Here is a 26,957-nt window from a genome sequence, read left to right on the forward strand (position 1 = left end):
AATGGCCGACCCCTTATTCTTAAACTGTGGCCCCTGGTTCTGGACTCCCCCAACATTGGGAACATGTTTCCTGCCTCTAGTGTGACCAATCCCTTAATAATCTTATACGTTTCAATAAGTTCCTCCAGCACTTTGTGTTTTACTCGATCCACAGATCCTCCGTCTGAGCTCTCCCCTCAGTCACCGGTAACTAGCCAGACCCTCCGAGAGGGTCTGAAGACCAGCGGACCCATCATGAAGAGCTGAATACGCACATCCAGCCCCCATGAACACACGGGTGTAAACCAGGGACTTCACAGAAAGACAGATTTAAACAGGATTAGAAAAATGGACTTTAATTAAAAGGTGCATTTTGCTGATTACATCGCTCCAGACCGTTTATAATTAGGCCCTAGTTCTCTAGACTAGACAGCTGCAGAGAGAGACGGACACAGACTCCAGCTACCACTGATGTTACCGCAGCTAAGATTGTGGCGAACAAACAGATGGTTAGAAAGTTTGAGAAGGGGGATCCAAGTGGGGTTGCCAACTTCTTCACTCCCAAATACGGGACAAGGGATGACATTACCGCCCCGCGCCCCCGTGACATCACCCAGCCAGCGGCCACATGCTCCCGGCCCGGGCGGCCGCCATTGGTGGTGCGGGAACACGTGGCCGCTGGCTGGGTGAGGTCACGTGGGGCGCGGGGCGGTGATGTCACCCTTTGCCCCATATTTGGGAGTGAGGAAGTTGGCAACCCAACTAATACGGGACAAGGGCGGTCCCGTACGGGACAAACTAATTTGGCCCAAAATGCGGGATGTCCCAGCTAATACGGGACAGTTGGCGACCCTAGACCCAAGGGCTAGTTGCAAGAATGCAATGCATGGCAGGGCCAGCCTGACCAGCGGCTGGGCGGCACGGTGGTGCAGCGGGTAGAACCGCTGTCTCACAGAGCCAGAGACCTCAGGTGCTTTATCTGTGGAGTTTACATGTTCTCTCTGTGACCGCGTGGGTTTCCTCCGGGTGCTCCAGTTTCCCCCCACATCCCAAAGACGTGCGGGTTTGTAGGTTAATCGGCCCCTCTGTAAATTGCCCCTGGTGTGGATGAGAAAGTGGGATAACGAAGAAATAGTGTGAACGGGTGGCACTGTTTGACGTGGACTCGGTGGGCAGAAGGGCCTGTTTCCACGCTGTATCTCCCTAAACCGCTTAGTCCAGCAGATTGTAAAAACACGCAAAATAGAAGGTGGTTTATGAATTGTAGCTCTTGTCTAGGGTGAATTAACAGGACACAAAATGTTTAGTCGAAACAGGTCACCGGATCTGACTGAAGAAATTCCTCCTCATCTCCTATCAGCTGTGGCTCTGTACTGCAGGGGTGGCTGAGTTCAATGCTACTGGCATCTAGACTATGGCTGGTTAGATGATTATTGGATGATTACCTCCCCACCTCATCTCCCACTCCCCCATCTACCAGACAGACAGCAAGAAATCGAAGGGAGTTGTGGTTGTAGCCCCATCCCCATCACACAGGCCAGACACCCCCCAAATCGACTCCACCTGCACTTCATACTGTCTAGGGAAAGCAGCCAACAAAATCAAAGACCACTCACACCCTGGTCATTCTCTCTCCTCCCCCCCCCCCCCCCCCCCCCCCCTCCCACCTCCCTCCTGTCAGGCAGAAGTTACAATAGCTTGAAACCACCCACCACCAGATTCAGGGACAGTTTCTTTCCTGTAGGAGAAAAACTGCAGATCATAGGTAGACACAAGATGCTGGAGTAACTCAGCGGGTCAGGCAGCATCTCCCAAAGGGCCGCAACCCGAAACATTGCCCATTCCTTCTCTCCAGAGATGCTGCCTGACCCGCTGAGTTACTCCAGCATTTTGTGTCTACCTACAGTTTCTTCCCCGCTGATATCAGACTAAGGAGCGGTCCTTTCATTCATTAGAGTAAAGTCCCAATCTACCAACCTAGCTCATTGCGGCTCTTGCACTTTGTTTGGAAAAATTTGTACTTTTTCTGTAAATGTGACACTATATTCTGCACTCTGGTACTGTTCCCCCTGCACTACCTGTTGTACTGTGGGCGGCTGGTTTGTACTCGTGTACGCTACGATGTGACTGGGTGGTACGCGACATAGTCACTCCCCACAGCAGGGCACACGTGGCAATAATAACCCAATACCAACACAAACCAAAATAAAGATACTCTGTTGGCGGAGGTTTGGGGGTCACCCGGAACTTGGGGAGGGACACCAGAGTTAAAATGTAGGGAGCAAGCCGGCTGGCACACAGTAGGCTGGGTTGTGAGGACAGGTGGAGACGTCTGGCCAGGTCCAGCTGCCTTCTGGACAGACACACACGTCAGCCGGGGTGGGCAGACCAGAGAGAGAGAGAGAGTGAGAGAGAGAGGGGTGATTCCCCGATTTATTTCAACAGCGACCACTTGATCTGTTCCTTGGCTGACTGGAGGACCTGGAAGAGAAATTAAATGGCAGGCAGTCAGTGTATCCTCATAGCCTCCTTATGTTTTACAAAAATACATTTATACGTGTAGTTTAGTTTAGAGACACAGCGCGGAAACAGGCCCTTCGGCCCACCGGGTCCGTGCCGACCACCAATCCCTGCACATTAACACCATCCTACACCCACTAGGGACAATTTTTACATTTACCAAGCCAATTAACCTACAAACCTGCACGTCTTTGGAGTCTGGGAGGAAACCGACAATTTCGGAGAAAACCCACACAGGTCACGGGGAGAACGTACAAACTCCGTACAGACAGCACCCGTAGTCAGGATCAAACCCAGGTCTCAGGGCTGCATTCGCTGTAAGGCAGCAACTCTACCGGTGCGGCACCGTGACCGCCCTAATAATTGGTTATTAACAATAATAATGTTTGCAACGTCTAACTTTGTCGGCGTCCTTTAGGTGACGACTATTTAAAACCTTGGGGAGTGGAGGGTGGGGAAAGGAATAAAGATAAGATAAGAAGTGTCTCGACCCGAAACGTCACCCATTCCTTCTCTCCAGAGATGCTGCCTGACCCGCTGAGTTACTCCTACATTTCGTGTCTATCTTGAAGGTGATCCTACATCTTGGGTCCCGCCCCATCCCCTGACATCAGTCTGACGGAGGGTCTCGACCCGAAACATCACCCATTCCTTCTCTCCAGAGATGCTGCCCGACCCGCTGAGTTACTCCAGCACTTTGTGTCTTCCTTCAGTATTAATGGAGGCAAGGTAGTTGTATCTACTGCCCTACCAGCGCCAGCCAGCAGGTGGTGGTGCAGCTCCATATGCCAACTCCCGTCACCCCAAGACCAGAGTCGGGAGGGGGGGGGGAGAGAGAGAAAGAGAGAGAGAGAGGGGTGGTGGGTGTGGGGCAGTTACCCTGGCGGGCTGCCACTCAGAGAGGTCTAGGATGTAGTGAGGCCTTTGGAAAGGGCGCAGAGGAGATGTACCACAACAATGCCCGAATTAGGGGGTATTTATTCACAAAATGCTGGAGTAACTCAGCAGGTCAGGCAGCATCTCAGGAGAGAAGGAATGGGTGACGTTTCAGCCATTCCTTCTCTCCTGAGATGCTGCCTGACCTGCTGAGTTACTCCAGCATTTTGTGAATAAATACCTTCGATTTGTACCAGCAGTGCAGTTATTTTCTTACACTACCTGAATTAGGGGACGTTAGCTACTGGGACAGGTTGGACAGATTTGGGTTGTTTTCTCTGGAATGCTGGAGAATGAGGGGAGACATGGATAAGGTAGATGAGGAGGAAACCTGAGCACCCGGATAAAACCCACGCAGCCACAGGGAGAACGTACAAACTCCGTACAGACAGCACCCGTAGTCAGGATGGAACCCGGGTCTCTGGCGCTGTGAGGCAGCAGCTCCACCCGCTGCGCCACCGCGCCGCCCTGAGGTGGGGACAATTATGGCATTTAACAGACACTTGGGCAGATACGTGGATGGGGACATAGAGTGGTACAGTGTGGAAATAGGCCCTTCGGCCCAACTTGCCCACACCGGCCTACATGTCCCAGCTACACTAGTCCCACCTGCCTGCATTTGGTCCATATCCCTCCAAACCTGTCCTATCCATGCACCTGTCTAACTGTTTCCTAAACTTTGGGATAGTCCCAGCCTCAACTACCTCCGCTGGCAGCTCGTTCCATGCACCCACCACCGTCTGTGTGAAAAAGTTACCCCTCAGATTCCTATTAAATCTTTTCCCCTTCACCTTGGACCTATGTCCTCTGGTCCTTGATTCCCCTACTCTGGGCAAGAGACTCTGTGCGTCTACCCAATCTATTCCTCTCATGATTTTTATACATGGATTGTTTTCTCTGGAACGCTGGAGATTGAGGGGAGACCTGATAGAAGACCTAGATGAAATAAATAAGGAGGAAACTGGAGCACCCAAAGAAAAGTCACAGTCACAAGTAAAACGTACAAACTCCGTACAGACAGCACCCGGAGTCGGGATCAAACCCGAGTCTCTGACGCTGTGAGGCAGCAACTCTACCATTGCGCCACCGTGCCACCCTGAGGTGGGTACAATTGTGGTATTTAATATTTAACAGACACCTGGGCAGGTATATGGATAAGAAAGGTGCACAGAGGGATTAGGACAGGTGCAGGCAAGCGAGACTAGCTCAGTAAGGCAACTAGCCCAGTGAGGCAACTAGCCCAGTGAGGCAACTAGCCCAGTGAGGCAACTAGCCCAGTGAGGCAACTAGCCCAGTGAGGCAACTAGCTCAGTGAGGCAACTAGCCCAGTGAGGCAACTAGCTCAGTGAGGCAACTAGCCCAGTGAGGCAACTAGCTCAGTGAGGCAACTAGCCCAGTGAGGCAACTAGCTCAGTAAGGCAACTAGCCCAGTGAGGCAACTAGCCCAGTGAGGCAACTAGCCCAGTGAGGCAACTAGCCCAGTGAGGCAACTAGCCCAGTGAGGCGTGGAAGAGGTGGGCCGAAGGGTCTGTTTCCGTTCTGTGTAACTGTGACTAAACTGTATCTCTGAGATCGCGGGGGGTGGGTGGGTGGGAGCGATTTCAAAAGCCTTACCTGAGCCATACTCTGTTCAGTTAAAGGTGTATCATCGACCTGAAAGGACATTAAAATCTCAGTAAGACGAGTCAAACGCCCCACACGTAACTCAGTAATCGGTCATTTTGCATCTTGTGAAAACGGGTAGAAAGCAGGAAAAAAGGTCGCAGGATCAAGAGCGAGAAACAGCACCTTTCCAGAGTGTAGGAAAAACAACTGCAGATGTTGGTTTAAATCGAAGGTAGACACAAAGTGCTGGAGTAACTCAGCAGGACAGGCAGCATCTCGGGAGAGAAGGAATGGGTGACGTTTCGGGTCGGGACCCTTCTTCAGACTGATGTCAGGAGTGGATCGCTGATCTTTCTCTGCGTTTGTCTCGGTGTTGCAGGCTCCGCGAGAGTGGGCCGCTGGGGGAAGGCAGGCAGAGAGGGGCCGGGCGGTCTCATGCGGGGGTCAGTGCTCCACGCCTGTACCTGCGCACTCCCCGTCCTCAGTTGAGAGGTCGACTGTCGGGGTTGCTGCCGCTCGTCAGATAGTCAAAGAGGACGAAGCCATACGCTGCTTCTGACACAGTCTGACGTAGAGCGGAGAGAAGGAGAGAGGGGTGAGAGAGACGGACAGACAGAGTTGCAGAAGATAGAGTCTCTGCAGGTCGCAGAGGGTAGGGGGCGCTGGTCCAGGGCGAAACTTACCCTGAAGTTGACTTTCTGAATCACCTGCAGTGGATCACTTTCCAAAATCACCCTGAGGGGAGGAGAATTAGTGCAAAACCACACACATCATCACAAGGAAACAGCAACCTGACGACAAAATAATCCCCTCCCTCACACTGGCCCCCACTGACACCCTCCCCCAGCGCCCCATATCTGTGTACCCCTCTAACCCCTCTCCCCCAGCGCCCTGTGTCACTGACTGTACCCCTCCCCCCCAGCGCCCTGTGTCACTGACTGTACCCCTCCCCCAGCGCCCTGTGTCACTGACTGTACCCCTCTCCCAGCGCCCTGTGTCTGACTGTACCCTCCTCCCCCAGCGCCCTGTGTCTGACTGTACCCCTCTCCCAGCGCCCTGTGTCACTGACTGTACCCCTCCCCCAGCGCCCTGTGTCACTGACTGTACCCCTCCCCCAGCGCCCTGTGTCTGACTGTACCCCCCTCCCCCAGCACCCTGTGTCTGACTGTACCCCTCCTCCAGCACCCTGTACCACTGACTGTACCCCTCTCCCAGCGCCCTGTGTCACTGACTGTACCCCTCTCCCAGCGCCCTGTGTCTGACTGTACCCCCCTCCCCCAGCGCCCTGTGTCTGACTGTACCCCTCCTCCAGCACCCTGTACCACTGACTGTACCCCTCCCCCAGCACCCTGTGTCTGACTGTACCCCTCTCCCAGCGCCGTGTCACTGACTGTACCCCTCTCCCAGCGCCCTGTGTCTGACTGTACCCCCTCCCAGCCCCCTGTGTCTGACTGTACCCCTCTCCCAGCGCCCTGTGTCACTGACTGTACCCCTCTCCCAGCGCCCTGTGTCTGACTGTACCCCTCTCCCAGCGCCCTGTGTCACTGACTGTACCCCTCTCCCAGCGCCCTGTGTCTGACTGTACCCCTCTCCCAGCGCCCTGTGTCACTGACTGTACCCCTCTCCCAGCGCCCTGTGTCTGACTGTACCCCCTCCCAGCGCCCTGTGTCTGACTGTACCCCTCCCAGCGCCGTGTCTGACTGTACCCCCTCCCAGCGCCCTGTGTCTGACTGTACCCCCTCCCAGCGCCCTGTGTCTGACTGTACCCCTCTCCCAGCGCCCTGCATCACTGACTGTACCCCTCTCCCAGCGCCCTGTGTCTGACTGTACCCCTCTCCCAGCGCCCTGTGTCACTGACTGTACCCCGGATGACAGCAATCCAGCCCCTCACCCTCTCACCTCTGCTCTCTGAGGAATAATGTTCGCTCTGACACCACGCCACATCAGGAACTACTTTCTTTACCGATCTGCGTATCGCCCCCTCACGTGTCCGTGTTCAGGTCTCCCTACAAGCTACAGACTGGGCACATGATGTACCCCGAGTCTGGGGGTTCAGCTGATGGGAGGGCCATACCCACAGTATCCCCAACAACATGCACTTGCCTGAGAAAGTACATGTCACGGTGGCGCAGCGGTAGAGTTGCTGCCGTACAGCGCTTGCAGCACCAGAGACCCGGGTTCGATCCCGACTATGGCCGCTGTGTGTACGCAGTTTGTACGTTCTCCCCGTGACCTGCGAGGGTTTTTTCCCCCCCGAGATCTTTGGTTTCCTCCCACACTCCAAAGACTTACAAGCTTGTAGGTTAATTGGCTTGGTGTATGTGTAAATTGTCCCCAGTGTGTGTAGGATAGTGTTAATATGCAGGGATCGCTGGTCGGCACGGACTCGGTGGGCCGAAGGGCCTGTTTCCGCGCTGCATCTCTAATCTAAACTTGTCCTCACCCTCCATCTATAATCTCATCCGTGATCAACAAGACCCCATCCAAGTTCTCCATCAGAGACTTCTTTTCAACATTCTTCCTGAAAAATGGATTATAAAGAAAGCCATATTAGATTTTAAAAGTTTAGACACAAGGAAGTGCAGAAGCCTTACTTTACCCAGTGACCTATAAACTGGGTAAAGTAAGGTATGAAGAAGGGTCTCGACCCGAAACGTCACCCATTCCTTCTCTCCAGAGATGCTGCCTGACCCGCTGAGTTACTCCAGCATTTTGCGTCTGTCTTCGATGAGCCGAAGAGCCTGTTTCCCCGCTGTATCTCTGAACAAAACTAAAAACAGGAAGAGGCCATTCAGCCCTTCGAGCCTGCGACACCCATCAATTGTTTTAAGCCAGAGCTGGTTATAGGCACAAGGTGATGGCGGAAAAGTTGGTGCAGTGTGTTTCCTGCAGGATGTGGGAAGACAGGGACGTCGCGGGAGCTTCTGGGAGCTACACCTGCAAGAACTGTGTCCAGGTGCAGCTCCTGAAGGGACATGTGGTGGAGTTGCAGAGGCAGTTGGATGACCTCAGGGCCATCCGAGAATGCGAGAGTTTCCTCAACAGGACCTATTGTGAGGCTGTCACGCCAAGGGTCCAGGTCGAGCGAAGGTGGGAGACTGTTTCCGGGGGGAGTGGACGTGGACTACAGGAGACCCCAGTGGCTGTGCCTATTGCAAATAGGTATACCCTCTTGGGAACTGTCGGGGCAGAAGATGTTTCCAGTCCGAGTGGCGGACCTGTTGGCAAGGATACTCGACAGGGGAGACCGAAGTCTGGAAGAGCCGTAGTGGTCGGTGACTCCATTGTCCGAGGGACGGACAGAAGATTCTGTGGCAGCAGGAGGGACTTGAGGATGGTCTGTTGCCTCCCTGGTGCCAGGGTTCAACACATCACGGACCGGCTTCAGAAAATCCTAGTGAGGGAAGGCGATCAACCTGAAGTCGTTGTGCACGTGGGCACGAATGACGTCGGGTGGAAGAGGAAGGAGGTGCTACAGCGGGAGTTTAGAGAGTTGGGAAAAGCGCTGAGAAGTAGGACGTCGAAGGTGGTTATCTCTGGACTGCTACCGGTACCTCGTGCTGGTGAGGCCAGGAACAGAGAGATAGAGGGTATGAATTTATGGCTGAGGGGCTGGTGCAGAGAGCAGGGATTTAGATTTCTGGACCACTGGGATCTCTTCTGGGCTAGGGGTGACTTGTACAAAAGGGACGGGTTGCATCTTAACAGCAGGGGGACAAACATTCTGGCAGGCAGGTTTGCTAGTGTGACACCTGTGGCTTTAAACTAAGTAGTGGGGGGGAGGGGTTAACAAATTGTGAATATGAAGATGAGGTCAAAGGGAATACAGGAGATATTGCAAAAGACTCTCGGAAGAATGGGAACAGAAGTTCTAGAGCGGAAAAGAAATTAAGGGCAGGGCCAATTGTGAACGATGTGAGAGAGGAGGTAAATACAGAAGTTAAAGTGTTGTACTTAAATGCGCGTAGTATAAAAAATAAAGTGGATGAGCTTGAGGCTCAGTTAGTCATGGGCAAGTATGATGTTGTAGGGATCACTGAGACATGGTTACAAGAGGACCAGGGCTGGGAACTGAATATTCAGGGGTACACAACGTATAGAAAAGACAGACAGGTGGGCAGAGGGGGTGGGGTTGCTCTGATGGTAAGGAATGATATTCATTCCCTTGCAAGGGGTGACATAGAATCAGGAGATGTTGAATCAGTATGGATAGAAATGAGAAATTGTAAGGGTAAAAAGACCCTAATGGGAGTTATCTATAGGCCCCCAAACAGTAGCCTCGACATAGGGTGCAAGTTGAATCAGGAGATAAAATTGGCGTGTCAAAAATGTAATGCTACGGTGGTTATGGGAGATTTCAACATGCAGGTAGACTGGGAAAATCAGGTTGGAAATGGACCCCAGGAAAGAGAGTTTGTAGAGTGCCTTCGAGATGGATTCTTAGAACAGCTTGTACTGGAGCCTACCAGGGAGAAGGCAATTCTGGATTTAGTGTTGTGTAATGATCCTGATCTGATAAGGGGACTAGAGGTAAAAGAGCCATTAGGAGGCAGTGATCACAACATGATAAGTTTTACTCTGCAAATGGAAAGGCAGAAGGGAAAATCGGAAGTGTCGGTATTACAGTATAGCAAAGGGGATTACAGAGGCATGAGGCAGGAGCTGGCCAAAATTGATTGGAAGGAGGCCCTAGCAGGGAAGACGGTAGAACAGCAATGGCAGGTATTCCTGGGAATAATGCAGAGGTTGCAGGATCAATTTATTCCAAAGAGGTGGAAAGACTCTAAGGGGAGTAAGAGACACCTGTGGCTGACGAGGGAAGTCAGGGACAGCATAAAAATTAAGGAGAGGAAGTATAACATAGCAAAGAAGAGTGGGAAGACAGAGGATTGGGACTCTTTTAAAGAGCAACAAAAGTTAACTAAAAAGGCAATACGGGGAGAAAAGATGAGGTACGAGGGTAAACTAGCCAATAATATAAAGGAGGATAGCAAAAGTTTTTTTAGGTACGTGAAGAGGAAAAAAATAGTCAAGGCAAATGTGGGTCCCTTGAAGACAGAAGCAGGGGAATTTATTATGGGGAACAAAGAAATGGCAGACGAGTTAAACCGTTACTTTGGATCTGTCTTCACTGAGGAAGATACACACAATCTCCCAAATGTTCTAGGGGCCGGAGAACCTAGGGTGATGGAGGAACTGAAGGAAATCCACATTAGGCAGGAAATGGTTTTGGGTAGACTGATGGGACTGAAGGCTGATAAATCCCCAGGGCCTGATGGTCTGCATCCCAGAGTACTTAAGGAGGTGGCTCTAGAAATAGTGGAAGCATTGGAGATCATTTTTCAATGTTCTATAGATTCAGGATCAGTTCCTGTGGATTGGAGGATAGCAAATGTTATCCCACTTTTTAAGAAAGGAGGGAGAGAGAAAACGGGTAATTATAGACCAGTTAGTCTGACATCAGTGGTGGGGAAGATGCTGGAGTCAATTATAAAAGACGAAATTGCTGAGCATTTGGATAGCAGTAACGGGATCATTCCGAGTCAGCATGGATTTACGAAGGGGAAATCATGCTTGACAAATCTACTGGAATTTTTTGAGGATGTAACTAGGAAAATTGACAAGGGAGAGTCAGTGGATGTGGTGTACCTCGACTTTCAGAAAGCCTTCGACAAGGTCCCACATAGGAGATTAGTGGGCAAAATTAGGGCACATGGTATTGGGGGTAGGGTACTGACATGGATAGAAAATTGGTTGACAGACAGAAAGCAAAGAGTGGGGATAAATGGGTCCCTTTCGGAATGGCAGGCAGTGACCAGTGGGGTACCGCAAGGTTCGGTGCTGGGACCCCAGCTATTTACAATATACATTAATGACTTAGACGAAGGGATTAAAAGTACCATTAGCAAATTTGCAGATGATACTAAGTTGGGGGGTAGTGTGAATTGTGAGGAAGATGCAATAAGGCTGCAGGGTGACTTGGACAGGTTGTGTGAGTGGGCGGATACATGGCAGATGCAGTTTAATGTAGGTAAGTGTGAGGTTATTCACTTTGGAAGTAAGAATAGAAAGGCAGATTATTATCTGAATGGTGTCAAGTTAGGAGGAGGGGGAGTTCAACGAGATCTGGGTGTCCTAGTGCATCAGTCAATGAAAGGAAGCATGCAGGTTCAGCAGGCAGTGAAGAAAGCCAATGGAATGTTGGCCTTCGTAACAAGAGGAGTTGAGTATAGGAGCAAAGAGGTCCTTCTACAGTTGTACCGGGCCCTGGTGAGACCGCACCTGGAGTACTGTGTGCAGTTTTGGTCTCCAAATTTGAGGAAGGATATTCTTGCTATGGAGGGCGTGCAGCGTAGGTTCACTAGGTTAATTCCCGGAATGGCGGGACTGTCGTATGTTGAAAGGCTGGAGTGATTGGGCTTGTATACACTGGAATTTAGAAGGATGAGGGGGGATCTTATTGAAACATATAAGATAATTAGGGGATTGGACACATTAGAGGCAGATAACATGTTCCCAATGTTGGGGGAGTCCAGAACAAGGGGCCACAGTTTGAGAATAAGGGGTAGGCCATTTAGAACGGAGATGAGGAAGAACTTTTTCAGTCAGAGGGTGGTGAAGGTGTGGAATTCTCTGCCTCAGAAGGCAGTGGAGGCCAGTTCGTTGGATGCTTTCAAGAGAGAGCTGGATAGAGCTCTTAAGGATAGCGGAGTGAGGGGGTATGGGGAGAAGGCAGGAACGGGGTACTGATTGAGAGTGATCAGCCATGATCGCATTGAATGGCGGTGCTGGCTCGAAGGGCTGAATGGCCTACTCCTGCACCTATTGTCTATTGTCTATTGTCTATTGTCTATCTGATTATCTATCTCAAAGCTACATTCCTACCCTCTCCCCATCATGCTTTTTGTACATGGAAGTGTAGAAAAACCATGAGGGAAATAGAAACGGTGGACAGCCACAGTCTTTTCCACCGTCTGGGAGTTTCAAACTAGAGGGCACAGGTTTCAGATGAGAGGGGAAAGATTTTTAAAAAGGCCCAAGGGGCAACGTTCCCCCCCCCCCTTCCCGCACAGAGGGTGGTGCACTCCTGGAACCAGCTGCCAGTGATCAATGTGTGTGCAATGTTGAATATAAAAGACGGATGGATCTGTACATAGACAGGGAAGGTTTGGAGGTACATGTTTCTGGATCGGGCAAGTGGAATGAGGCAACTTGGGTCAGCATGGGGGCGTCGGACTGAAGGGCCTGCTTTAGAAACATAGACAATAGGTGCAGGAGTAGGCCATTCGGCCCTTCAAGATGATTCAATATCATCATGGCTGATCATCCACAATCAGTACCCCGTTCCTGCCTTCTCCCCACATCCCTTGATTCCTTTAGTCCTAAGAGCTAAATCTAACTCTCTCTTGAAAACATCCAGTGAATTGGCCTCCACTGCCTTCTGTGGCAGAGAATTCCAAAGATTCTCAACTCTCTGGGTGAAAAAAAAAATCCTCATCTCAGTCCTAAACGACCCCTTATTCTTAAACTGTGACCCCTGGTTCTGGACTCCCCCAACATGGAGAACATTTTTTTCTGCAATGTCTTCATGCTGTCTGGCTCAGTGACTCTATAAATAGACCTTGCTCCTTCTAAAAAAAGATTCAGTGACTTGGCCTGGACCTCTCTGTGGGAGAGCATTCCATACATTCACCAAACTCAAAGGAAGACAGTTCTTCTCGGCTCAGTGCTAAATGTCTTTCCCCTGTCCACATCTGTGACCGATTTAGACTCCCCAACCAGTGCAAACATTCTCCCTGCTTCAATGATGATCCCCAGAATTTTAACAAGGTGTCCTAACACAGTGAATGGCAGTGTGTTACAAAACAGAGGGATCCAGGATTGAAGGTACATAGTTCCTTGAAAGTGGTGCCACAGGTAGATAGGGAGTGTTGTAGAGCAGAAAGATCTAGGAATGCAGGTACATAGTTCCTTGAAAGTGGCGCCACAGGTAGATAGGGAGTGTTGTAGAGCAGAGAGATCTAGGAGTGCAGGTATATAATTCCCAGAAATTGGTGTTACAAATAGATAGCGAGTGTTGTAGAGCAGAGGGATCTAGGAATGCAGGTACATAATTCCCAGAAATTGGTGTTACAAGTAGATAGGGAGTGTTGTTGAGCAGAGGGATCTAGGAGTGCTGGTATATAATTCCCAGAAAGCGGTATCACAGGAGGTCAAGAAGGTTTTCGGTCCATTGGCCTTCATCAGTCAGGGCATTGAATATAGAAGTTGGGAGGTCATGTTACAGTTGTACAAGACATTGGCGAGGCCATACATAAGAGTATTGTGTAAGAAGGAACTGCAGATGCTGGTTTAATCTGAAGATAGACACAAAAAGCTGGAGTAACTCAGCGGGTCAGGCAGCATCTCTGGAGCGAAGGAATGGGTGACGTTTCCGGTCGAGACCCTTCCTCAGATCGAGTGTTGTGATATCAGAAGAGTATTGTGTTCAGTTTTGGTCACCCTGTTATAGGAAAGATGTTGTCCAGCTGGAAAGGGTGCAGGGAAGATTTACGAGAATGTTGAGGGCCTGAACTGTAGGGAGCGGTTGAACAGGCTAGGGCTTCATCCCTTGAAGCGCAGGAGGATGAGGGGTGATCTTATAGATGTGTACAAGATCATGAGAAGAATAGAAAGGGTAAATAAGCAGTCTTTTGTCCAGAGTAGGAGAATCAAGACATGAGGACATAGGCTTAAAGTGAGGGGGGGGGGGGGGGGGGGGGAGATTTAAAAGGAACCCGAGGGGCAACTTTTGTTTTTGTTTTTCACACAACTTTTTTTGTAACTGCGGCCAATTAAGCTACCAATCCGATGGGATGTGGGAGGAGACTGGAACACCCAAATGGTCAGCGGGAGAACGTTGCAAACTCCACCCAGATAGGTCAGGGTCGAACCCAGGACTCTGGCGCTGGGAGGCAGGTACAGTCAAGGTGGGTCGTTGGGGGGAAGGGAGTAGAAGCCGAAGTGGTAGGGAGCGAGTTGGAACGGTGGCTGTGTATTAATAATCTGTTTATTTGCCGTGTTGTCATGTTAATGTGCCTGTAAAGCTGTAGCAAGGCAGAATGTCAACCTTGCCCCGGTAAGGTCGCCAACTGTATTAGCCGGGACATCCCGTATTTTGGGCTAAATTGGTTTGTCCCGTACGGGACCGCCCTTGTCCCGTATTAGAAGGGTTGCCAACTTCCTCACTCCCAAATACGGGACAAAGGGTGACGTCACCGCCCCGCGCCCCACGTGACCTCACCCAGCCAGCGGCCACGTGCTCCCGCTGGCTGGGTGAGGCCACGTGGGGTGTTGACGTCACCCTTTGTCCCGTATTTAAGAACCAGGAAGTTGGCAACCCTATGCCTGGTACATGTAACAAATAAACACTCTTAACTCAAGAGATATGGAGACAGACTCAAGAAGACAGAAGGTCACACTCACCGTAACATCTGACTCATAGACTCAAACAGGCAGTTGAGAACGGACATTAGCATGAGCTGTAAACAGAGACACTGTTTTAGTTCAGAGATACACGGTGGAAACAGGCCCTTCGGCCCACCGAGTCTGCACCTCCCCTACAATACCCCGTACACTACTTCTACCTTCTGCCAGTTTCCCATCCTACACAAGAGGGGCACTTTACCCAAGCCGATTATCCCGCAAACCCGCACGTCTTTTGGATTGGGAAGCACCTGATCACCCAGCGAAAACTCACGTGGAGAACGTACAAACAGCACCGTACAGACAGCACCAGAGGTCAGGATTGAACCCGGTTCTCCGGCGCTGTGAGGCAGCAACTCCATCGCCGCCCCTCATGTTGGGTTGTTGGGGTTCATACCACAGCCCCTGTTTTCGTTGGCAGCTCCTCCTGTCTCAACTCTCATTAAGAATATCTCATTTTGCAGCACAGACCATCAGAAACCCCAACCTCCCTTCCATCGACTCCATCTACACTTCATGCTGCCTCAGCAAGGCCAGCAGCATCAGCAAGGACCAGTCTCACCTTCTTCTCACTCCCTCTAATCCCCTCAGGCAAGATGTACAGAAGTGTGAAACCAGGCACCTCCAGGTTCAGGGACAGTTTCTACCCGGCTGTTATCAGGCAGAGGAACCATCCAATCAACAACTAGAGAGCCGTCCCGAGCTGCTATCAACCTCTTTGGAGACCCTCGGACTATCTTTAATTGGAGTTTACCTTGCATTAAGTTATTTTTGCATATATTACACGTGCAGGCGCTGTGATTATTCCAAGTCCCGTTAGTCCCCGCACTGCATATACCGGAGCCGTTCCCGCGGCACGGTGGCGCAGCGGTAGAGTTGCTGCCTTACAGCGAATGCAGCGCCGGAGACTCAGGTTCAATCCTGACTACGGGTGCTGTCGTAGGCCAGGCTCCGAGTTAAAATTAATGTAGGAACCCCTGGGTCTTTTTATCTTTGCATTAACTGGGAAAAGCAAACTGGTAGAAGAATCTCAGAGGAGGAATTAATGCACAAATTCATCAATCCCAGAATCAATGGGAAAAATCAAATACTAGAGGGCGTAGCTTTGAGGTGAGAGGAGCAAAGCTTAAAGGAGATGCGCTGGGGAGGTTTAAAAAATACACAGTGGTGGGTGGCTGGAACGATGGTGGAGGCAAACACAAACGTGCCATTTCAGAGACTTTTGGACAGGCACTTGAATATGCAGGGAATGGAGGGATATGGATCATGTGCAGGCAGATAAGTATGGACACAAGTGCTGGAGTAACTCAGCGGGTCAGGCAGCATCTCTGGGGAGAAGGAATGGGTGACGTTTCAGGTCTCGACCCTTCTTCAGAAGACCTTTCCTTCTTCAGAAGGGTCTCGACCCGAAATGTCACCCATTCCTGCTCTCCAGAGATGCAGCCTGTCCCGCTGAGTTACTCCAGCACTTTGTGTCTATGCAGCATCTGCCGTTCCTTCGTACAGATAAGAGTTGGTCTTGGCATCATGTTTGGCACAGACATTGTGGGCCGAAGGGCCTGTTTCTGTGCTATGAATTCATTTGAGGTTTGTTTTTAAGGAGAACAACACAGCAATAACTATTTTAAGTTCAGTATTGTATAATGAGACAGTTAATTAGTACTTGCAAGGTAAAAAAGATCTTCGAGGAAAGAATGATGATATAATTAATTTTAAATTAAATGTCATGGTTAAACTGGAGGAGCAAAAAGGCATGAATTTAAATAAAGTCAATTATAGGCGGATGAGAGTGTAATTTGAGGTTGTAGATTGGGAAACTAGATTAAAAAATGCACTGACAAATTATTGCAAACATTTAAAGATGCAATCCATATTTCTCAACAAGCATTGAGCACTAGACTGGGAAAAACATGTAAGATAGAGTGGCACAGTGCACAGTGGAAGACATTGTCCAACACTGCAAGAGACCCGGGTCCAATCCTGACCTCGGGTGCTGCCTGTGTGGAGTTTGCACGTTCTCCCCGTGACTGTGCGGGTTTCATCCGGGAGCTCCAGTTTCCTCCCACATCTCAAAGACGTGTGGGTTTGTAGATTACTTGTCTCTCTGTAAATTGGCCCTGGTGTGTTGGAAGTAGATTGATAAAGGGATCAACATAGGGCTACTGTGAACGGGTGATCGATGATGGGCTCAGATAAGGGTTGCATTAGAATCTAGAGACGTCTCAGCACTGACAAAGAGCAAACAAACTATGGAGTACAGAATGAACAAGAGAATGTATTACCGTAACAATTAATCAGCAGAGCCAAAATGGGAGCGATTAAAGCAAACAGTGATAGACTGATATAGTGTGGAAACAGGCCCTTCGGCCCAACTCGTTCACACCGGCCAACAATGTCCCAGCTACACTAGTCCCACCTGCCTGCGCTTGGTCCATACCCCTCCAAACCTGTCCTATCCATGTACCTGTCCAAATGTTCCTTAAACGTTGGGATAGTCCCAGCCTCAACTACCTCCTCTGGCAGCTTGTTCCATACACTCACCACCCTCTGTGGGAAAAAGTTACCCCTCGGATTCCTATTACATCTTTTCCCCTTCACCTTGAACCTATGTCCTCTGGTCCCCGATTCCATGACTGGGCAAGAAACTCTCCGCATCTACCCGATCTATTCATCTCATGATTTTATACACCTCTATAAAATCACCCCTCGCCCTCCTGCGCTCCAAGGAACAGAGTCCCAGCCTGCTCAACCTCTCCCTGTAGCTCAGACCCATCTAGCCCCGGCAACATCCTCGTCAATCTTCTCAAATGTAGGTCCACTAAATATGGAAGAGGGACTGTGGAGACTTTTCTCACCCCATTTTCAAGCAGTATATGAAACAGAATCATGTGTCAAGCAGAAATGAGGAACTTGGAACTAATTTATTTGGTTAAAAAAACAGTGAAACAGAGATAATGATACCACATGTTCACGCTATCTCTCTACTTGAAATTTAAAAGAGATTTTGAATGTGATTTGTGGATATATTGGTGCTGATATTCTAGAATAGTCTAGATTTTTAGAATGGGCCCCATGGCAACCAGAAAGGAGTAAAATCTACAACAGAGATTCCACTCCAACGACGTAGGTTAATTGGCTTAGTAAATGTTTTTTTTTTAAATTGTCCCTAGTGGGTGTAGGATAGTGTTAATGTGCAGGAATAGCTGGGCGGCGTGGGCGGCGTGGGCCCGGTGGGCCGAAAGGGCCTGTTTCCGCGCTGTATCTCTAAACTAAACTAAACCACAAGATGGAGGTTGGTGTGGAACTCACAGCACAAGATGGAGTCAACGTGGTTGGCTGATACAAAATAAATTCTATATGATTTGTCAAGGATGGATCTAGGGGAGATACTGGAGAACCAGCACACTTTAATTTTCTTAACTTTAATAGTGTTAGTGTGCGGAGATCGCTGGTCAGCGCGGACTCGATGGGCCGAAGGGCCTTTTTCCACGATGAATTCATCTATAACTCTAGGTATGGTGATGTATAACACTGATGTATGGTGCGATTTTATCGGGTAAAAAGATTTTCACTCTATCTCGGTACACATGACGATAATAAACCCAGGACCAGTACGTTTGCCAGATTACAAGCGTAACTAGTCTTGTTTTCAAGAGAGAGTTAGATTTAGCTCTTTGGGCTAAAGGAATAATGGGATACGGGGAGAAAGCAGGAACAGGGTACTGATTTTGGATGATCAGCCATGATCGTATTGAATGGCGGTGCTAGCTCGAAGGGCCAAATGGCCTACTCTTGCCATCTATGTATCTATGTCTGTGTTTCACAGGGCATTTGATGTGGTGCTGGGGAGGAAGGGAGGTAGTACTGACCGGGACACAAGGAACTGCAGATGTTGGAATCTTGAGCAAAACACAAAGTGCTGGAGGAACTCAGTAGGTCAGGCAGCACTTGTAGAGGAAATGGACAGTGTTAGTGTCAGAGTTCTGCCTCTCTTAGGGTCGCCAACTGTCCCGTATTAGCCGGGACATCCCGTATTTTGGGCTAAGTTAGTTTGTCCCGTACGCGACCGCCCTTGTCCCATATTAGTAGGGTTGCCAACTTCCTCACTCCCAAATATGGGACAAAGGGTGACGTCACCACCCCCGTGACCTCACCCAGCCAGCGGCCACGTGCTCCCGCTCCACCAATGGCGGCCGCCCGGGCCAGGAGCACGTGGCCGCTGGCTGGGTGAGGTCACGTGGGGCACGGGGCGGTGACGTCACCCTTTGTCCTGTATTTGGGAATGAGGAAGTTGGCAACCCTAGTCTCCCTCTACAGATGCTGCCTGGCCCACTGAGTTCCTCCAGCAATTTGTTTTTTTGCTCAAGATTCCGGCATCTGCAGTATCGTACGTCTCCTTATATTTGTTGTGTTCTAAACTGTCGGGTCATGATCTCAAGGGCTCTCCATTACTTTCTGAACTGTGCTTTCTCAGTGCTGCTCTCCATCACACTATCTTACCATCTCACTGTTACCATGACTACATCACCGCTGTTGCCAAGGAGATGATGCTTTCTGTAAACTGAATAAACATTCTCTCCCTGATTGTCATTCACAAGGAGGGTTGGTGGCGGGTGTTTTTATGGGGAATAGCCCCTCTCCGAAGACCCTATCATTGTTGCCCAAGTTTAGTTTAGTTTAGTTTATTGTCACGTGTACCGAGGTACAGTGAAAAGCTTTGGTTGTGTGCTAACCAGTCAGCGGAAAGACAATACATGATTACAATCGAGCCGTTCACAGTGTAGAGATTACATGATAAGGGAATTACGTTTAGTGCAAGATAAAGCCAGCAAAGTCCGATCAAGGATAATCCGAGGGTCACCAATGAGGTGGATGGTAGTTCAGGACCGCTCTCTCGTTGGTGGTTGGATGGTTCAGTTGTCTGACAACAGCTGGGAAGAAACTGTCCCCGAATCTGGAGGTGTGCAATGGGCTGGGTGTGCAAGGGGCTGGGTGTGCAAGGTGTGTTCACCAAAAGAATGCAGAGATGGCAGAGAATAGTCGCGATAGGGAGAGCAAGGCAAGGGCAAGGATGGGACTGAAAACAAAGTGAAAGACTGGACTGCTGCAATTAAACTGTGCATGGGGAAATGAGACAGAGCCTGTGGAAATAACCTCATTAACAGAGGGGCATCATATGGGCCGAAACAGTGCATAAAGCTGGTTTAAAAGAGCAATATGAGCCTTTGTTATTTATAATGAAATCTACGCCTTCTCTCTCTCAATCTTCTTTGCAAAAATTACTTTGGAAAATAAAGTCCATTGAAGGCAGGAGCAGGGTGAGGTTCTAATCGAGTTAGCCCCAGCGTGGTGAACTGTCGAGGATGGGCGAGCAAGGCAAAAGGTTTAGAAGTCGCACTTCTATACTTTAAACTGGCCATTGGTGGAGCAGGAGCAGGAGCACGTGGCCGCTGGCTGGGCGAGGTCGCGGGGTGGTGACGTCACCCATTGTCCCCTATTTGGGAGTGAGGAAGTTGGCAACCCTACTAAAACGGGACAAGGGCGGGACAAACTAATCTAGCCCAAAATACGGGATGTCCCGGCTAATACGGGACAGTTGGCGACCCAACCGCACTGGCACAAATGGTCTACTGTTTTGGGAGTTGTCTTCCCGCTGCTTACTGTGGCCTTGTACACACGACCACTCGATCTGTCTGCGTTTACCTCGTTCTCGTGTGGACTCCCTACAATGTAGAAGTACAGATCGACAGAATTCTTGTAGATGACAGTCAGCCCCTCGAGGAACGCTATCTCACCTGTTTTCAGTCAAAGGAGAAGGAGCGTTAGAATTCTGATTGAATTAACCACCCCTCCCCTCCCCCTCCCCTCATCTCTAATCAGAACTGCCCCACACCTCCACTGAATCCAAAACTCTTCATCTCCGCACTCAATAACAATCCAAATGAGGAACCAAGATGAACCTTTGCTTGTTCCCTTCCAAGTTGCCTGCTATTCTGATCTGGGTATGTACATTACTTATTCTATATCTCTCTATTTCACCTTCTACATCTCGTGTTTACCCTTTCCCCGAAGAAGGGCCTCGACCCCAAACCTTTTCTCCAGAGATGCTGTCTGGCCCGCTGAGTTCTAGTTCCTCCAGCTTTTTGTGTCTACCTTCCATGATGTAATCACAGTTGCTCTGTCTGGATCAGTTGCTGCCTCACCTTGGCAGTGTGGAGTTTCCAGGTTCTCCCTGTGACTGCGTGGGCTTTCTCCGGGTGCTCACGTTTCCTCCCCCATCCCAAATATTAAACGGCCTCTGCAGCTCAACACTAAACTAAAGTTATGCTGCCTGTGTGGAGTTTGCATGTTCTCCCGATGACCGCGTGGGTTTTCTCTGGGTGCTCAGGTTTCCTCCCACATTCCAACGAGTTTGTAGATTAATTGGCTTCTGTATATTGTCCCTGGAGTGTAGGAGCGAGCTAGTGTAGGGGTGATCGCTGGTTGGTGCAGACTGGGTGAGCCGAAGGGCATGGTGCCATGCTGTAACTCTAAACTATGTGAGCACCTTCACCAGAGGACTTCAGCAGTACCAGGCTGTGGTTCACTGGCATCTCCTCAAAGGCAATGAGGAATTGGCAATCAATGCTGCCCTGCCTGTAATGATGCCCAGATGTTAAAAACAAAAGGCTGAAAATGTCGACACAAACAAGTGCAGATGTTGGAATCGACAGTAAAAGACCATAAGACATGAATTAGGCCATTTGGCACTCTGCATTCGGTCATGGCTGATCCATTTTCCCCTCTGAACCCGACACGGTGGCGCAGCGTTAGAGTTGCTGCCTTACAGCGAATGCAGCGCCGGAGACTCAGGTTCGATCCTGACTACGGGCGCCGTCTGTACGGAGTTTGTACGTTCTCCCCGTGACCTGCGTGGGTTTTCTCCGAGATCTTCGGTTTCCTCCCACACTCCAAAGACGTACAGGTATGTAGGTTAATTGGCTGGGCAAATGTAAAAATTGTCCCTAGGGTGTGTAGGATAGTGTTAATGTGCGGGGATCGCTGGGCGGCGTGGACTCGGTGGGCCGAAGGGCCTGTTTCTGCGCTGTATCTCCAAATTAAAAAAAATCTAAACCCCAAAACACAAAGTGCTGAAGAAACTCAGCAGGTCAGGCAGCATCCGTGGAGGGAAATGGACAGGCAATATGTTCTCGGAGCAGAATCTTGAGTAAAAGACCACAAGACATTAATTAGGCCATTTGGCCCATCCAGTCTACTCCGGCATTCAATCACGGCTGATCTATCTTTGCCTCTCCACCCTAATCTCCTGCCTTCCCTTCCCCCATGACATCTTGACCACTGGCAATGTCTCAGGTTGGGACCTTTCTTTAGAAAACTCCTCCCAGTACAAGGTGAGACTGGGACCAGTCCAGGCACACCTGGACTTCTTTTAGGAAGGAGATGAGGAGAAATTTCTTTAGTCAGAGGGTTGTGAATCTGTTGAATTATTTGCCGCAGAACGCTGTGGAGGCCAAGTCAGTGGATGTCTTTAAGGCAGAGATAGATTTTTGATTAGTACGAGTGTCAGAGGTTATGGGGAGAAGGCAGAAGAATGGGGTTAGGAGGGAGAGATAATTCAGCCACGATTGAATGGCGGAGTAGACTTGATGGGCCGAACGGCCTAATTCTGCTCCTGTCACTTATGACCTGATGGCCACCCAATGGGGCCCACACCCCAGAAGGCGATGACGTCCAGCCGCGCTTTGGCAATGGCAGGGGAAAGCTGTCACACTTACTGTCGTTCTTGTGAGTCTTGCTGAAAATATTATTTTCAAAATTCCTTTGTTCCTTTGTGGAGGGGTAGGTGCCATCATAATACTGGGGAGAGAGGGAGAGAGAGAGAGAGAGAAAGAGGGAAGAGTGGGAGCAGGAAGTGAGACAAGTGGATTGCCTCATGCATGACATTACTGAAAAATAAAACACGTGAATCTTCCAGTGGCTACCTTGGCAAAGAGGCGGTTCCCATCGTTGTCCAGGATGATGATCGCCTTCACAGTGTAGAGGGAAGGTTCCTGAAAGCACAACACAAGGGAGACAGAAACAATGGGCATCTCCAACCAGTGAAAAGTCCTCCCTGTCCGCGACACGCAGGGATCTGATGCCATAAGGAACAGGAGCAGAATTAGGCCATTCGGCCCATCGAGTCTACTCCGCCATTCAATCATGGCTGATCTATCTCTCCCTCTTAACCCCCTTCTCCAGTGAGTACAGGCCCAGTGCCGACAAACGCTCATCATGGGTTAACACGTTCATGTTTAGTTCTGTTTTATTGTCAGGTACATACAGTGAAAAGATTTTTTTTGTAGCGTGCTAACCAGCCAGCGGAAAGACAACACATGATTGCAGTCGAGCCATTACAGATCAGAGTGCAGCCACTGTAATGCGTGATTGCAGGTCACACACAAGGAGTCGCTGGCCATGGGCACCATCTTGGATCATGTTGCTTTGGTGCTTTTGCCAAGAACCATCTTGGCTTCCTGCAGGAAATGCAGCAACGGAGGGAAGGAAATGCAAGAGACGGGCGGGGCTCCCTCAGTCTCGTTCTCCGTCGTACATGTCCGGTCACGGATACAAGCCCCACTCCAGAAACCCAAGGCCCCAACCCCAGCCAACAACCGCAGTGCAAAAAGCAGTGCAGGTAGCAACCCCCCCCCATCTTTAAATCCCCCAATTTGAATGAATGGATGAATGAATAAGTTTATTGGCCAAGTATGTGCATAGACAAGGAATGTGCCTTGGTGCTCCGCTCACAAATGACAACACAAACACACAGTTAACAATTAAGAATAAATTGCCATTAGTAGAATCAAGGTATATGGGGAGAAGGCAGGCACAGGTTACTGATTGTGAATTATCAGCCATGATCACAATGAATGGTGGTGTTGGCTTGAAGGACCAAATGGCCTCCTCCCGCACCTATTTTCTCTATTACTATGTTTCTGTTTAACATTTATGGAGGGCCAGATACCAAACTGGAGATCGGAGATTGACAGATTTTGATTGGTAAGGGTGTCAAGGGTTGTGGGGAGAAGTCAGGGAAATTAGGCAGAGGGAAATATGGATCAGCCATGATTGAATGGCAGAGTAGACTTGATGGGCCGAATGGGCCATTGAGTAGACTCGATGGGCCGAATGGGCCATTGAGTAGACTCGATGGGCCGAATGGCCTGCTTCTGCTCCTATGACTTAACGGGTTGGAATTGCATCAGTTTCAGGATGGGTTTTCATGGAGATTGTGTGCAGATGTGACAACGTTCTAACATATGGGGCGGGGGGCAGGATTCTAGTGTTAACTGGTGCTGGTGACACAGATTGCCAGTGTGTTCGTGCAGCGCTGGATAATGAACAGTGAAACAATGACCAGGCTGCCTCTGGTCTGCACATTTCAGATCAGAAGTCCCAAGGAGGAGGCAGCAGTGAATTGCTAAAATAATGTTGGAAATTACTTTAGAGATATAGTGTGGGAATGGGCGATCACCCCGTACACCAACACTATCCTACACACACTGGGGACAATTTACAATAACCAATTAACATACAAAACCTGCAATTCTTTGGAGCGTGGGAGAAAACCGGAGAACTCAAGAGAAAACCCACGGCGTCACAGGGAGAACGTACAAACTCCGCACAGACAGCACCTGTGATGAGGATCGAACCCGGGTCTCTGGCACGGTGAGGCAGCAACTCTATCACTGTGCCACCCCCAAAAAAAACCCATCTCAATCTCAATCAAAAATAGCCACTGCTGAAAATTCACAGCAGTCAGCCAGCATTTGCAGGCAAAATTGAGGGTTAAATGGTTTGCTATCAGGTGCATCTTTCTACTGAGAGAGGGGAGAGGTTGATTGGGTTGGGTTGCATTGCCAGTGTTAAATGTGCATTCACCATGCACTAGGATAGAGTAACCATCCCCTTCTGCCCCTGCTCCCACTCGCATTAATTACCCTGAGGTTGCTTTATTTAGAACCCTTATCCTAATGTTCTAATGCTCTAAACCCCCCCCCACAATCTCGAACCTGCTGCTTCTGAATCCTTCACGATCTCCGTTCTCTTCCTCTTCTGACCTAGGTTTTCCAGCGAGACAGTACCCACAGCAGCTGTGCCTTCAACTAATTGACCAGGCCCCATTCACCTGTCCTCGACAAACCACTCCCTTCTCATAAGTTCTAGGAGCAGAATTAGGCCATTCAGCCCATCAAGTCTACCTCCATTCACTCATGGCTGATCTATCTTTCCCTCTCAACCCAACTCTCCTGCTTTCTCCCCTGACACCCGTACTAATCAAGAATCTGTCAATCTCCACCTTAAAAATATCTATTGACTTGGCCTCCACAGCAGTCTGTGGCAATGCCCACAGATTCAACACCCTCTGACTAAATAAATTCTCTCTCCTGTTTAAAGTCAGATTTTGATTGGGTTGTATTGCGAGCTATTTGGAACGTCTTGCTATACTAAACCTGTGGTAGGGAGACACGTGTAGGAAGGAACAGCAGATGCTGGTGGAAACCGAGGATAGACACAAAAACCTGGAGTAACTCAGCGGGTCAGACAGCATCTGTGGAAAAACGGAAGGGATGACGTTTTGGTTGAAGATCCTTCTTCAGACTGAGAACAAGGGGAGAGGGGGAAAAAAAGGGACACGTGTTGATAGAAAGGGGTGAGAATCCCATTTTCTACCCACTGTTGTGTCTTACACCCAGATATTGTTTGTTCACACAAGGTTGCATAGAACCATACTCGTCTTCCCAGCAAGTCTGCAGAGATTCGGCTCATTTCCTGTCAATTATTGCTGCAAGTTATTGCCACAGAATACATGTAATTAGCATCTGGTCGCTGAGTTTTGCAGCAACGAATTTGTTCTGTTCCTAAGGTAGACACACAAAATGCTGGAGTAACTCAGCAGGACAGGCAGCATCTCTGGAGAGAAGGAATGGGTGACGTTTCTTTAGTCTGAAGAAGGGTCTCGACCGGAAACGTCACCCATTCCTTCTCTACCCGAAACGTCACCCATTCCTTCTCTCCCAGAAACGTCACCCATTCCTTCTCTCCCCGAAACGTCACCCATTCCTTCTCTCCAGAGATGCTACCTGTCCCGCTGAGATTTATTTACAAAATGCTCGAGTAACTCAGTAGGTCAGGCAGCATCTCAGGAGAGAAGGAATGGGTGACGTTTCGGGTCGAGACCCCACACTACCTGTCCCGCTGAGTTACTCCAGCACTTTGCGTCTTTCTTCAGTTTAAACCAGCATCTGCAGTTCCTTCCCACACACTGTTCTGTTCCTGCTCAGAGTATAAGTTTGCTGGAGAGAATTTACGAAACATACAAACTAAGGAGACATAGATGTCTACAAATTCTGCTCAGGTTTGAACTTTAGTACCCAGCCCACCGTCTGTCAGTGGGGCAAAGGCGCCTGCACTGTTGGCAATATAACTCTTTGCATCACACGCACTGACTGACATATGTGCAAAACACCGGCCCTGCAGGTTTTTAAATTTGAAAGGGCTGCCACAGAACTGAATATCCCTCTGCAATCTGAAGGGGACAAACGGGAGCGAAGGCGGCGGTAGGTGAGGGTGCGCCAGTCATTTTACCTACACTTCACACCAAGTAGAAACTCTTCACGCTGGCTTCCGGAAGTGTTACACGTGTCTCTAGGAGCGCCACATCACAGACTGAACCCATTAGATCACCATCAGCCCACAAACACACCGAAGAAGTAAAACTCGATACTTTATATGGACAATCCCCACACACTTGAAAGGACGAATATTGTAATTCACTTTTTTTTTTAGTGTGTGTGTGTAAAATATGGCAACAAACTTTGTGATTTAAAAAAAAAAAGTTGACTTTTGAACCATATGTTAATTTGAGAGACAGTCCTTCTGCTTAGAAGCCGCTCAGAGATTGTAGTTGGGGTCATTCCAAGACAAAGTTCTGTCATGCACTGACTTCCCAGCGACAGAGCCAAAGTGTATGACAGAACCTTTGGCTTGAGAGACCTGGGTCGATCTTCAAAAGCAAATCGGGGATAATCTCAGCCGACAGACTCCCAAATTGCTTATTAAGATAATAAACAGCTAGAGCAAGAAATCTTTCCAACGCTTATATATTTCGACGCGATACCGACGCCCAGCTGTTTCACTAAAAGCAACAAGCCCGGTGAAGTAGCAAATTGTTACATCAACATTTACATCCAGTTTTCCGCCCATATATCTGATCTATCTTACAACTTTACTCGACACTCGAGACAAGGAAGACAGTCCAGGGCAGCGTTTTCTTCAACTTTGTGGTTTAGTCTTACAAAGAATATTAAAAAATAAATATATATATATATATAGCGACTAATTCCAGATCGGAATCCCCCCCCTCCCCCCCCCCCCCCGGCGGAGTTGTGGATCCCAGCCTCTGCAAA

The 26,957-nt window shown here is 49.4% G+C and overlaps 1 protein-coding gene across 3 annotated transcripts in view; it reads right to left on the reverse strand.

Moving 5' to 3' along the window:
* Positions 1 to 338: 338 nt before the first annotated feature.
* Positions 339 to 26,957, reverse strand: part of LOC144607614 (coatomer subunit zeta-1-like) — a 30,502-nt gene continuing 3,883 nt past the window's right edge. For 2 of the 3 annotated variants that reach the window (XM_078424553.1, XM_078424555.1), the window contains exons 2-9: positions 22,488 to 22,556; positions 22,281 to 22,362; positions 20,209 to 20,300; positions 14,506 to 14,561; positions 7,484 to 7,561; positions 5,724 to 5,775; positions 5,050 to 5,088; positions 339 to 2,460 (exon numbers count right to left, since the gene is read on the reverse strand). In XM_078424553.1, coding sequence (XP_078280679.1) covers positions 2,413 to 2,460; positions 5,050 to 5,088; positions 5,724 to 5,775; positions 7,484 to 7,561; positions 14,506 to 14,561; positions 20,209 to 20,300; positions 22,281 to 22,362; positions 22,488 to 22,556 — 516 coding nt within the window. In that variant the 3' untranslated portion in view covers positions 339 to 2,412. Of the gene's footprint in view, positions 2,461 to 5,049; positions 5,089 to 5,504; positions 5,606 to 5,723; positions 5,776 to 7,483; positions 7,562 to 14,505; positions 14,562 to 20,208; positions 20,301 to 22,280; positions 22,363 to 22,487; positions 22,557 to 26,957 lie in introns of all 3 variants that reach the window. The other variant, XR_013549117.1, reaches the window with a different exon arrangement.

This window comes from Rhinoraja longicauda, chromosome 29 (genome assembly GCF_053455715.1).
Source record: "Rhinoraja longicauda isolate Sanriku21f chromosome 29, sRhiLon1.1, whole genome shotgun sequence".
In the NCBI taxonomy this organism is placed as follows: domain Eukaryota; kingdom Metazoa; phylum Chordata; class Chondrichthyes; order Rajiformes; family Arhynchobatidae; genus Rhinoraja; species Rhinoraja longicauda.